Source organism: Biomphalaria glabrata, chromosome 10 (assembly GCF_947242115.1).
Source record: "Biomphalaria glabrata chromosome 10, xgBioGlab47.1, whole genome shotgun sequence".
Lineage (NCBI taxonomy): Eukaryota > Metazoa > Mollusca > Gastropoda > Planorbidae > Biomphalaria > Biomphalaria glabrata.
Window position 1 is genome coordinate 29,040,305 of NC_074720.1, and position 13,846 is coordinate 29,054,150.

General features: G+C 31.7%; 1 protein-coding gene across 2 annotated transcripts; it reads right to left on the reverse strand.

The window, feature by feature from the left end:
• Positions 1-213: 213 nt before the first annotated feature.
• On the reverse strand, positions 214-13,696 carry LOC106080023 (CCR4-NOT transcription complex subunit 11-like). 2 transcript variants are annotated; one of them, XM_056043028.1, is made up of 12 exons: positions 13,627-13,696; positions 13,142-13,304; positions 8,804-8,912; positions 4,286-4,420; positions 3,616-3,732; positions 3,134-3,303; positions 2,505-2,658; positions 2,015-2,221; positions 1,641-1,720; positions 1,446-1,515; positions 822-977; positions 214-386 (listed from the first exon to the last, which is right to left on the reverse strand). In XM_056043028.1, the coding sequence occupies exons 2-12, from the start codon at positions 13,180-13,182 to the stop codon at positions 264-266; spliced, it is 1,362 nt and encodes a 453-aa protein (XP_055899003.1). In that variant the 5' UTR covers positions 13,183-13,304; positions 13,627-13,696; the 3' UTR covers positions 214-263. The 2 variants fall into 2 exon arrangements, with proteins under 2 accessions (XP_055899003.1, XP_055899002.1); XM_056043027.1 differs by lacking the exon at positions 13,627-13,696 and having other exon boundaries at positions 13,142-13,354.
• Between the last annotated feature and the right edge of the window lie 150 nt (positions 13,697-13,846).

Consider the following 13,846-nt stretch of genomic DNA (forward strand, 5'->3'; position numbering starts at 1 on the left):
GAGCTTAGTGTAACTGTTCAGTTATAATACAAATCAAGCTGTGACCTACATATTCTATCACATCGAATGCAAAGCTGTTGAATGTTAGATATCTATTTCAGCTGGGTTTTTATATATTTCTTTACTTAGTCTTAAGAAAAAACATTTTAGTTTACATTGAAAATGAGTTATTTTCTAGTTTGGGGCAAAGAAAGAAAGCATCCATGAACAAAGTTTTCTTTGTACAAATATTTAATCATTAAAATGTTCACACAATTAAAACTTCATCTCCCAGTACTGTTAGGCTCTTTTTCATTGTCTAGAGACTTCAGTAAACGAAATAATGCTGCTGCTTCACGGATTCGGCTGAATTCTATACAAAAAGCTTGAACTTCTATGAATATATCCTAAAAAAAAAATACAATGTTGATAATGTTCATTTAACTAAATTATACAATTGTTTCAAAAAAAGGTCAATGTTTAGTAATAATAGCTAATAAACAATGAATCTTTTGTTATCTATCCAATCCATTCCTTAAGTTTACTCTAAGTGCTTGGTAACTAGGCCACTAGGGCTAACTAGAGAAGGAATCAAACTCATGGAAGCTATGAAGTTTTTTTGTTTGTTTTACAAGTAAAGGTTTTGAACGTATTTTTCAGAATTGAAGTTATTACATCCTAGCACAAACCTGGTGGGGGATGGGGCAGAGATGGTTCTAGCCTGAGACTATTAAATGACAGTCCAGAGCACATACCACATGACCAAATAGACTTAAAAAGCCCCTTCTAAAATAAATGCAGAATGTCACAGAAAAGTTCTGTGTACGTCAACCCTCACTCACCTTCACATCTATAGTTCTGTTACGTATGAGAGACTGAAGAAATACACAGGTGAGACGAACAAGTCTGTTTTGGAAATACCTGTCCTTGATAGTCTCACATGTCGTAATACAATTAGAGATGTAGAGATGGATAAACTCTGATGGAAGTTCAACTTGCTGCACAAGGAAAAGGAGGACAACTTAGTTCACAATCACAGTACATAGCTAATACAATAAAAAAAATAATTGGTCTCATGCAATCACTAAGTTTTGTAAAGAGACTTCCTTATTATTAAAAACAAAAAGGATAAAATGAAGATATTCATTGAGATCTGATGGAACCAAGTTTAAAATACTTATGTGCTATTAAGATATTTTTTTTAATCAAAGAATACTTTGGTGCCATAAGTTACAGTTGTTTAAAGAATATTTTACAATTTACTTTTTTTTCCACCCACGAAACAGTTTCTAGAACTCAGTGAAATAACATTTGTTTATGCCTCTTTTTTTTTTTTTTTAAAATGAACTTGCAAATTTTAAAATTATTTTTGCACTGAAATCTTCAATTTCATGACAGCACTTTGCCTTTGATGATTGGCACAAGATTAAAACAAAAAAATTATGAAATGTAAAGGTGTACTGTACTGTAGTCAGCCTGTTGACAACTTCCATTGAATGTAAAGACATCTCCATGTTCACTAGCACTTGGAAATAGCTGTCAAGAGATAAACCAATCAAGTTGAAACTCAGTACATAAGATACTTTTTTTTTTCTTAATCACTATTTTGTGTTCTAGTATTTACAATATTTTTAATAAAACAATGTTTTTAATGTACTCACTCTGTAATTTGTGTTGAATTCATTAACTTGAGCAGCACTTCTATAGCAACTAAAGGATTGTTTTCTACTAAATCTGGTAGCTGTGCAATTAAAAAAAACAAAAAATCCACATTAACTGATAGGACAAAAAACAAACAACAAAAAAACCCACTAAGAAGTGAACAACAATGATATCATCCACTGCTTGATCCAGATTTAGACAGGTATATAATATCTATATTGAAAAGGATGTATTACAGCTCTATTCCAAACAGGCTGTGATCTTAACTAATGAGTTTTATTTTCTGAACCATCAAGTGTCAAGCAATGTGACCATCCTTTAGTTAAAATTATTGAGCTCAAATTACAAACCTAATGGGACTATAAACACTTACTTTAGCAGGTGATAGGCCAATGTTGTACACAAGTTTACTGTCTTTGTCAAGCTCCTTTTTGATCTGTTGCTGTTGTGGAGGAGAGAGAGGACCTTTGAAAGCTTTGGCCATTAAGCGACGTACCTCAACCCCAGTAGAAGTATTGACACACATTGTCGTGTCCCAGGCCACATTGAACTCTGTGTCAGTCGGCAGCATCCATGCCATCTGGGAACATTCACACCATTGAGATAATATGAAGAATGATTTTCAGCAGATTATGTTTAATACAGGTTTAGATGTTAAATAGCACTATGAGTAAAGGATGGTGTTTCTTTGTAGGGAGTAGATGCTTACTGAAAATGAAAACGTTTAAATTATTTTTAAAAAGAAGTTATAGTCAAAATTACACATTTTCATTTTGCACATTGAACTTAAACTATAGCTACACAAAAACAAAACAAAAACTCAACATGACTTGGGGACATAAGATGCCTTAAAAAACGGTCACCTCATCTTCAGCAATGTGTAATGGTGGAGCCAATCTGATGAACTCTGGCCTTAGTGTGTTGTCTACAGCACATTTGGGACCAGTTAATAAAGTCTCTGCTACATCCCTCTGAATGTCTGGATTGATCAGATTAGGTTTACCAAACTGTTCAAAACTAGAGAAGTCAAGTACAAATCAATTAGATCTACAGAGAGACTCAGTACTATTCAAATTATATTGAATGAAAGTACAACTCAGAGAATCAGATAAAATTCAATGAACTTTCAAAAACTAGAACATTCAAAACTGAAATATTATAAGGAAACATTTCTTAGAAAAGCCAATAATAGAAATTTTCATTAAAAAAACAAACTTTTCAGTATGACTTTTCAAGAACATTTTTCAATAAATGATTGCTCAAGTTATTTCATTCTGTATTTTTTTTTAAAATCCAGATTAAAATAAATCGACATTTCATGCTTCTATGATACTTCTAATACGTGTGAAGATATCCAAAGTATTATAAAACATTATTACTGATAAACATCCTAACAGTTACAACTTTTGAAAAATGATTTGTATTAAGCAATTAAAGTATTATTCTATCAGAAGCTATAAGTAAAAAGAAAATTCTGCTTTCCATAATGTACCTGGTAGGTTTGGTTTCAGGATCAGCTAGCACACAGCTCATGGCTGTTTTGCTGGTGTGTGGCATTTCTGACTGTCTTTGGACAATAAAGAGTTGAGTTTGACTGATATCCATTGGAACTTTACCTGTCACATCCATCTGAATGATTTGAGCTGGTGTTTTTTTCAACAACTGTTGAATTCAACAAGATTATATTGATCAATATTATAAAACAAAATAACATAGGATTATACATTCCTAAATATACTCCTGGTACATTTATAATTTCATATATTCTGTTAAAAATATATCACAATGTTTAGGCGGTTTCAACCTGATTTGCTATTTGTGCAGACTGGGAAATTATTACAATGCTCATAAATTACATGAAAAGAAAACTTGACAGAATGAGTCTATTGTGCAATTGAATATATGATCTGGCTGCCAGAAGAGATTCTAAGCATGAAGTTATCTTTTGAATGGCAGCTATCTACTTCTGCTTACCTCTTTTGATGTGCTTGAGATCAGATTAGAAAGAAAATATCTTTCAGCTGCTGAGACTGGTGGTATGGATGACTGAAGATCATAAGGGTTGGCATCTTTTTTCTCTGTTGATTCTTGCTATAGAATTCAAAATATTTTTTTTAAAGAAAACAAGCTAAATTCGATCATCAAAGAAACTCAGCTAGCAAAATACACTACAAGAATAATACATTTTTCTCAGTGCAAAATTTTTATATTATCATACAAGTGAATAAAAATTGTAAAAGCAATTAGTGAATTGTAACATATGTAATTTTAGAAAAATAGTTTCTCTGTAAAAGCTGAATAAAAAATCGATTTAGTAGGAATTCATTGCTAAAACTACAGAAACCTTGTTAAAATTATTTTGAACAAATTAATTTCTAGAACTCCATACAGTCCAGATAACCACATTCTAAATCTTGAAGAAAAAAAAAAAAAAAAAATTTAAATTGCAAACAATAACAATAGACTTCCATGTTCAATAGACTACCAACACAGACTTTCTTTTTATGACCCATGATACAGACTCAGCATAAACTACACAAGGTTAGGGGTATGTCATTATACAGCAAAATAAGAATTTTTTATTTTTACAATATTTGAATATGTCTCTTTCACATATATGCACATATGTTTATAAAACAATTACCAAGAGATTAAGAAAAACTGCTGCAAATGGATTTGCAGCAACTGGATCAGTTTTATACATTTCATACAGGATAAAGACAGCAGCCAGTTTCTGTGTTTGGTGAGGCAGTAGATCTCTGTGTTGTAAAAGTAGCACCTGAGGGAAAAGAAATGCTTAAAATTTAAAGTCCAGTTTACTTAAGGAGCACAAGTTAAAAAAGAATGACAAACACTAAATGCTTAAGGCACAAAAAGAACCTGAATGGACCCCTCCCCCCAAACAAAGATCAACAAAACCACACCAAGACAAGGTACCACAAAGAAGATTGGTATTACATTATTTTTTAAATGATGGCTACCACTTTTGTTTATTAGCTACTCTTGAGCAGTCTAGATTCTGTTAGATTGCTAGTGTCTGTTTTAGTCCCATTAGTACAAGTACCTGATATTAGTAAGAGAAAGTAAATGCTGTTGGGATGAGTTGTCTACATGAAGTTGCATTAACTCTCAACAATATATATATTAGGGGTGCACCGGATAGTCCCTCCGGCTCCGGCTTCTGCCGAATATCCGGCATTTTTTACTATCCGGTGCTATTCGGCTCCGGTCGGATATCACTACCGGATAGTAAACCGGATAGTAAAAAGTACATAATTTAATATGCATAAAGTGGACCTAGTTCCATTACTGTCTGTTATAGAATGTATTAATGTTTATATGAAAACAAAATAATGTGCTTAAAAATAGAGCCATTATGAATATGCACCAAACATCGTTTATTATAAAGACAAGGCGTGTTAATAACTTAATATAAATAGAGATGAAACTTTACATCATAAATGCGCTTTACATACAGAGCAGCAATGGCTGGCACTTTTTTCAATTTGTCTTGACCTTTGAGTAAGTTAGTTAACATGTTAAAATGCTACATTCCTTGACTACGTCATGCTGACCAGACGTCTGTCTAGCTGTGCGGGTATATCTCCAGAGGTAGAGATGAATAACTCCCACCCCCTTTTATTTGTTTAGTCCATCACATTGAGTTTTTTATGGGTGGGTAACCACAAGTTAAATACGATGGACGTAGGTTTAATGTCAGCGTATTGACACTCTCTAGTGGTCACACCTGTCGAGGGAACTGAGTTTGTTTACTTAGTAGTTAATCTTTATTAGGGGGGGTGGGGGGGGGGGGGGGGCTGGACTACAAGAGCCACACCTCTAATGTAACCAGGTATATTTCTAGATGAACAACTCCCTTCCCCTTTTATTTGTTTAGCCCATCACATTGAGTTCATTGATTGACAGTTGACCCCAAGTCAGATACGATGGACGTAGGTTTAATGTCAGCGTATTGACACTCTAGAGGTCACACCTGTCGAGGGAACTGAGTTTGTTTACTTAGTAGTTAATCTTTATTAGGGGGGGGGGGGCTGGACCCCAAGTCAGATACGATGGACGTTAGCACTCTCTAGAGGTCGCACGAGGGAACTAGGTTTGTTATTTGGGGGGGGGGGGGGGGTGGACTAGACTTTACATTATAAATTCGTATTACATACGTAGCAGCCATGTCTGGCACATTTTAAAAGCTTGTCTTGACCTTTGAGTGGTCTTGTAAACACGTAATATTCCTTAACTACGTCACGCTGATAATCTGTCTAGATGTGCGAGTATATCTCCAGAGGTAGAGATGAGCACCCCCACCTCCTTTTGTTTGTTTAGTCCATAACATTGAGTTCACAGATAGGCAACTGACCACATTAAGCCAGATGTCAACGTGTCACATCTTATGAGGGAACTGAGTTTGTTTACTTGGAGTAGAATTTTTATTAGGGGCGGGACTACAAGCCAAATCTCTATAAGGTTAATCTGGTATGAGTTTGTTTATTATGAGATAGGTTGTCAATCAAGGGTCTGGACCACAAACCAAATTGTTAAGACATATTGACACTGTCTAGAGGTCACTAGATGATGACAGTTTGTTTACTTGAAGAGAAATGTCAATTAGGGCGCTGAACTACAGGACACATCCCTACAAGTATTTTGTTACACAAGCCACGGGTATAAAAGTGGCTTGCAAGGGCATTTAGTAAATTAAATAGTAATAATAATGGCTGATAAAAAGTCATCACTTATATGGCGTTACTTTAATGTCAAAACAATGGACAACTCTAAAGCAGTTTGCAATGCTTGTAAAATAGTAATGTCACGTGGTAAGCCAGGCAAACCTAAAGACTTCTCAACCACCACTATGATTAGTCATCTACGCTCGAAACACCCAGACTTATTCAACGAAATGACTGCATTGAAATCAGCATCAAGTAATATCACTGCCTGTGCCAGTACGTCTACGAGCTCCAGTGATTCGTCAAGCCTCACACACAAGCAGCAACCAGGGATTAAAGAGGTCTAAGACAAAGCTAAATTGTGGGATATTAATAGTGATAATGCTAAACGCATTCACTTGGCCATAGCAAAGATGATTGCAACTGACATGGAACCTTACCAAGTAGTTGAGAAGCCTGGATTTATTGGACTTTTAAAAGTACTGGAGAAAAGATACACTGTGCCTAGTCGCAAATATTTTACAGAACGTGTTATTCCAGATATCTACGACAATATTTCCTCAAAGCTTCGTGAAATGCTATCTGATGCTAAAAGCATCGCTTTCTCAACGGACACTTGGACAGCTGATAATACCACCAAATCATATTGTGGTTTAACTGCTCATTGGTTGAATGAGTCATTTGACCGAAGCAGCTATGTTTTGCATTGTACAAAATTTAATGGCCAGCATACGGCTGCAAATTTGCTGTACTTAACATATTTACTAAGCCATTATCTGTATTAGATACAAACCAGAAGCGGTTTGTGGCCTTTAAAACACGAGCCTAATGACAAGTTGATGGTGTCAAATACATGAACACAAACATCTACCCACTATACAACTTAGATTGTACTTAAGAAAGATTTACGCTATAAAACCAAGAGTGAACTTTACTTTGAAAGATTTACATTAGTTACATATATGTTTATATATTCTGCATGAGTTATCCCACATTCTACTTTACAATACATACGCACACACCATCTCATGTTACAAAGATTAGTTTATGATAAGCATATCTGTAAAAAAAAATGCTGTTCATTTTAATTTATCAATTAGTGATAGAGTTTAAAGTAAGAATGTAAATAACAAAATAATATGAATATAGGTATGTTATATAGAAGATTTGCAAAAACTTCAGTAAAACGAGCTGTTTGAGTCATGTAGGTATCCGGCTCCGGCCGAATATCTAATTGTACTATCCGGTTATATCCGGCCGGATATCAAAAAGTACTATCCGGTGCACCCCTAATATATATATATATATATATTGTATTGTAAGTAGACATGCACCATAGTAAAAATAAAATGAACACACTCTGTTTATGGTATTGAACACAAAAAAAATAATTGTAAAATCCCTTCAGTTAAAAAAAAAAAGTTTTCCATAGAAGTCTTTTTTTTTTTTTTTTTTTATTAAATCAGGTTTCCATACATCTGTTTCTCACTTCTGGATTTTCTTTTCTTTCAAATTCCAAAGGTTTTCCAGATTTTCCATAATACATAAAAGGGTAACATTTAATATAGATGCTTTATGAATTGCTACATGGTCATGTGGTTACATGTTTTCAGTAAATATCATTGTCAGTAGCTTGGTTAGACTAAATGTATTTGTTGATATTTAAGCTGAGTTACATTCCTCTGTTTATATATCCACAGAGTATGAACAGTACACAGATAATGAGGACTGAATGTTTTGATTATGTTATAGGACAAGGGGAGTTTTGTGAGTGTTTGGAGACTTTACCAGGCTCTCAGCAACACCACAAAACAACTAAACAACTTGACAACTCATTCTCCAAAATGACAAAACTCTTTATGTTTAATAAATTTACAACCAATACTTTACAACTGGGAACTCAAAACAATGGCTGAACAAATGTTTCAGTGAATGACTGTACTGCTACGATAAACTCTACTGGCTTCTCCATGTAATTTCACTCATTGTACCTATATATTGCTCTATATAGTGTCCCTGATGGCCTTAAAACAGATAGAACCAAACTAGTTCCTTCTACATGATCATATCTGATATGAATGGCATGAGTAGTATTGACAATACAGATCTTTTCTGATGCGCCACCTCTCATCACAGTTTTCTAGCACTGGCTTGTGTTCTATTAGATAATTACACACACAACACTACACCTACCCACATCACCATAACAATTATAACAATATATATTAAAATTATTATTTCTGGGATGGCTGGAGTTAATGTAAATTTATTTAGTAGAGTATTGTTAAATGATAATATCTATCTGCAGTGGTTGAAGTTCTATTATACCTAGGTACCCATATTGAGCCATCATGATAGTTCTGAGTTTAAACCCTGCCCACTTTCAGCAATGTCATTCTGCAAGGCTAGGATGTAATAATGTTCATCAATGAAGTGTTTCCAAAAACTTGTAATAATAATTTAAAAAAATCACTTACCAATGCTTGACCCACTTTAAAATAATCTTGTTTATTGGTAAAATAATGATGAAAAGTACTGGCCAAGCTTTCAAAGGTTTGAGCTTGAGTAGCATCTTCAGATAAGACACTAAAGTTGTAAAAAGACAAACATTTAACTATATATCTTAAATTTGATACTTTCACAAGTGAGATTAAGACTATTAAGAGGCATAGGTGGAAGATAAATACTCTATTGAGTCTACTTAAATAGATGAACAAAGATATTTTAATTTTGTAGAAGAATACATAACATTTTTATTGTCACAAAGATCTATTGGAGAATCTAGACATTTTTAGTCTAGATAATTTCATTTTTTTCCAAAGCCTGAACATAAAGGAGCTATAAAATTGAAACATAATTGTTGTCAACTTGGTTTAGCATGTTAGTTACTGTTAAATTACTCCTGAGTCTGCAGTTAATGTGTTTATTTGGAGTCATTACAGTTTAGTCAATACTTATTGGGGCATGGTGGCTAAGTAATTTGTAAACTTCCAGACTGAGAAGTCTCAGCTTACAATTCCAGTGAAAACTAGAAATTTGAAATTTAGGACACCCATAAGTTCACTACTATATATATAGCTCATTAGTTGTGGAAAGTAGCTGCTGTACTGACCACATGACCTCATTAACTGTCTGCCATAGAAAATTATGAGTATTATGGGCTTTACATCATCACAGATTGCAAGGCTAAAACTTAGATAAAATATATGTTTTAAAAAATATTATTAAGAAACCTGCAGTCATTGGTCACTGGTGTAAATAATATTCATCCCATGCCATCTTATCTGATACAGACGTTACTTCAAAAAAGAAGATGATTATGTCCATATTAACCAATGACCTAAACTTCGTCTAGTCACTGGTTTTCCTGGCTAGCTCAGGCAACCCATTCCATGCTCTAATAGCGCTAGGGAAGAAGGAGCTTTTGTACAAATTTGTCCTAGCATATGGAACGAGGAATGTGCCGCTATCTTTGTATCTTTCTGTGTTTTATGTATAATTGCTACTTTACTTTAAGTCTTCTATCCTGAAGGCTTTCTAAATTTACTGATTTTGCTATTTAAGGCAAGGTGTTGCTCTGGTATTCATTTGTTATGAATCTCACTGCTCTATTTTGTGTCTGTTCCAGTTTCTTAATGTTTTCTTGAATTGAGGGGTCCCAAATAGAGGATGCATATTCTATTATTGGCCTAACGAAGGTTAAATAACATTTTAAATTTATGTATAATTTGATTAATAAAATTTCTTCTTTAGAATCTATTAAATTGGGTTCAAAAAGCATTATTAATAAGTATTAATCTAAGTCTAAGGTGTAGAATTTAGAGTCTAGATATATAAATCTATTTAAACTATATAACTATATTAACTATTATTACTTTCATTGTCATTGAGTTGAGTCTGAAATCGTTATCAATCAAAGTACCGAGATTAACCAAAGATCAAACAAGAATTAACTAGATCTAGACTCTAGTTACTAATCTAGATCTAAATCTAGATTCTAGATATTTATATATATTTAATGACTATACTACTATACTATACTACTAGTGAGTTCGAAATCCGCGTATAAACACCGGAAGTAGTATTCCATTTTTCATATAAAACCTGCATAGGTCCATAAACGTTGGTATTTTGAATTTCATAGTAAAATTACATTTTTATTTTTTTTTTTTACAAAATTTATGCTCAATGTGCTCTAGAATGTTAATATTTTCAAATGGCATGTCCCGATTATTCCAGTGTTGGCTTGTTTTTATTAAAATGAAGATCAAATGACTGCATATTTTTGTTTTCATGTTTGTCAATTGAAATAATCCGTGTTTCACCTTTTTAAAAAGAGGCTCATCTGGGTAATTACTTAAAGATTCGTAATTGATAACTTAGAAGCATATTTTCAATCAGATTTAATTAGAAAAACTTCCTCGAGTGAAGTCCTCTCGATTCACTCAAATATGTGACCAATTATCGATAGTTGACATTTTTCAGCACTGAACACTATATTTTTGGACAAGTTGGCAGAAACAAAATTATCCATGAAAACAAGAGCTTTGCTAAAACATATATACATCCATCACTGTCAGTACATATTTAAATCCATCTCAATCGGCCCCCTATTTATAACCATCTATGATTTGAATAATTTCTTTTTAAAAGCAATTGATTAATCTAAATATAAAATTAATTATTTTTACATAAGGTTAAATAATTTTCTAATTATTCCAATTCAATACAATATATGATTTAATGTAATCTATACAATTTTAAAAAATTCTTAGTTATCTTTTAAATAAGTTTGTACCACTAGTCATTGGTAGTGTTCATAGAATTTAAGCTTTGTTTGCATCATATAATTATCAACTACTCTAGTTAGGTTATTATTATTTCACTATAATTTTTTTTTACTATTATTATTATTATATTTTATTACTATTAATTTTAAGATTTTTTGATTAAAATATTATATAGCTATTATTGTTAAATACAAAAATATAAGAAATTGAATTACATTTTTAAAGGCAATACTATGGTTTGTTTTTCACATTTAGGTGAAACATCAAGGACACTTTACACTGCATTAAAAATTGCTAGATTCACCAGAGTTTCTATTTAACTCTCAGATTAATGCTTTTAGTTGTCCTCTAAATTAATTATCAAATCATGATATCTCTACTGTTAGTAAACTCCACTCAATTTTTAAATCAAACTATACCTCAGTCTACACTGGGCATATTAATGAGTTTCTCATTACAAAGGGATTTATCAGGCCCATTAGTATGTATAAAAAAATGTGCTTCACCACAATACTTGGGCTGAAAGAATCTTAGGTTTTTTAATTTATTATCATGAAAAGCACCAAATGCTAAAATGGCTATTTTTAGATGGTAAGACAAAAGTCAATGGCAACAACGCTTGCATTATCTTTGCACTAAAAAAGAAATGAGCAAGACATAAATTTTCTTTTTGTTTACCAAGAAAAAGATGTGGGGAAATTATTATTGCACTAAAAAAGAGACGAGCAAGAGATAAATTTTCTTTTTGTTTACCAAGAAAAAGATGTGGGGAAATTATTATGGATTAATTAATTTAGTGTGGACAGATGAGCAAGAAATGAAATGGCAAATGAAATAAAAGCTGCTTTGAAAGATGTTGGTGTGCCTATTCTTAAAGAAAATATATTGTTTACAACAGCAAATAATCTAAGAATCTGTGAGATTACCCATAGCCTATTAGAAAAATTATGGATGATGCTGAGATTATAATTATTCTTTAATTGTGATAATATTTTACATTTCCTTAAATGTATTTTAATTTTATTTGATTGATTTGCTGATGTCTGTTATGATTGTAAATATGCTATTTTATTTCCAAAAAAACAACAACAAACATTTGTTGCAATAAAAAAAATCTATTTTGATTAATAATCAACCCATAAAATAGAATATCTAGACATTTTTCTTATATAAAATCATGCATTAGGTATTAATATTTAGAATGCATCTATTCTTTTCATAATATTAATTATGTTCTTCATTAACTTGTGTTGCAGATTTGATATAGATTTAAAAATTATTTACTTCATTCTTCAAAAATTACTTAAAATCAAAGCATTACTTTTCAATTTTTTAAATAATATTTTCAGCATAATAATTAATTCATACTTTAAAAGTATAGATACCAGACACTTAAATAAAAAAAAATTCTCTTTCAAGATTTAAATCTTTCAAAATGAATTTTTAACAAACATAAGTACTTTTCAATTACAAATAGTGTTTTACTATATATTCATTAAGAGTACACTTATATTTCTTTAAATAATAATTATTAATCCTATCAATACATTCAAAATTGATTCAATGTTACATGCAATAAAGAGAAACTCAAAACAAAATTAGAAAAAAATTGAGGATCATTCTTGTCACAAAATTAGATAAATTGGCAGCACAAACAAAAAAATACTCTTGACCTATTTCCCAGTTTGATTCAACTTCCGGTAGTGAACAGAAATGACATGGATCTAAAAAATCAAGACTTTCCCCCTCTCAAATAAAAATTAATATCTCCCCTTCCACTTGTCATACAATGATAAATTTAGTATGGTTGGAAATGTTTTTTCAAGCCCTATTCAACCATATAGGTTTTATTAGTATATTGTGAGTTTGAATTTTTTATCGAACTACCTAATACTACTATAGTTATAGACACTATAGACTATAGTTGTAGTTAATCGTATAAAATAACTAGAGTTACTAGTAGAATAGTACAAAAAGACCTAAGCCTAAAAATAACTAATTAATAATAATATTAATATTGATTACCTTAGTAGCGATGCAAGCTCTTTAACAGTCAAAGCTGCCATGTTAAGTCGATTTTTGTTAATTATGAATAATATGAATTTTGATTAAAGCTGTTGTTTTTTTCTCACTAAACATAAATCAAAGCTAAAAACTGCCTGCCTAGGCTGCCACTAGTGTTAAAAGTCTAAAAAAGTAAAGTTAAAAGTAAAATGATTAAAATACTAAACTAAACAAACACACTAAACTAAACTTCACTAAACAGTAAAGTAAATCTTAAATTAATCTCAAATCTGCCGTCAATTATTTTCAATTTGATAAAAACGTCGTAGACGGTAGATTTAGATCTAAGACTGCTAAAATATGATAAAAGCTTAGATATCTCTAGTTTAGTTTTTGTCGGCAGATCTATAATAGATATCTAGATGAATATTAGATCTAATCTCGACTAAATCTTGTTTTAGAGTGATTAGAGTTCTAGACTTGTAAATAAATAAATTTTAGATAACCCGGGGAAATAAAAATTTAGAAACTCAGCAACTCCGGAAGTAAAACATAGATCTAGATCCAAAAAGCAACCAGATTTATAACACAACACATTTTAAAAGTCATTGTTACACTTCAAAAAAAAAAAAAAGAAAAACACTTAATTATTTTTAGCTTTCTTTAAAGAAAATTAACTAAATATCATATGTGAACAATGAAATTAAAATGTTTTAAATTATAGTA

Excerpts from the sequence above, each read along its gene's own strand:
- LOC106080023 (XM_056043028.1), bottom strand. The coding sequence starts at position 13,182 with ATGGCAGCTTTGACTGTTAAAGAGCTTGCATCGCTACTAAG. Across the intron at positions 4,421-8,803 it reads TTAAAGTGGGTCAAGCATTG|GTGCTACTTTTACAACACAG; the intron begins GTAAGTGATTTT and ends CTTTTCCCTCAG. Across the intron at positions 1,721-2,014 it reads TTGGCCTATCACCTGCTAAA|CTACCAGATTTAGTAGAAAA; the intron begins GTAAGTGTTTAT and ends TTAATTGCACAG.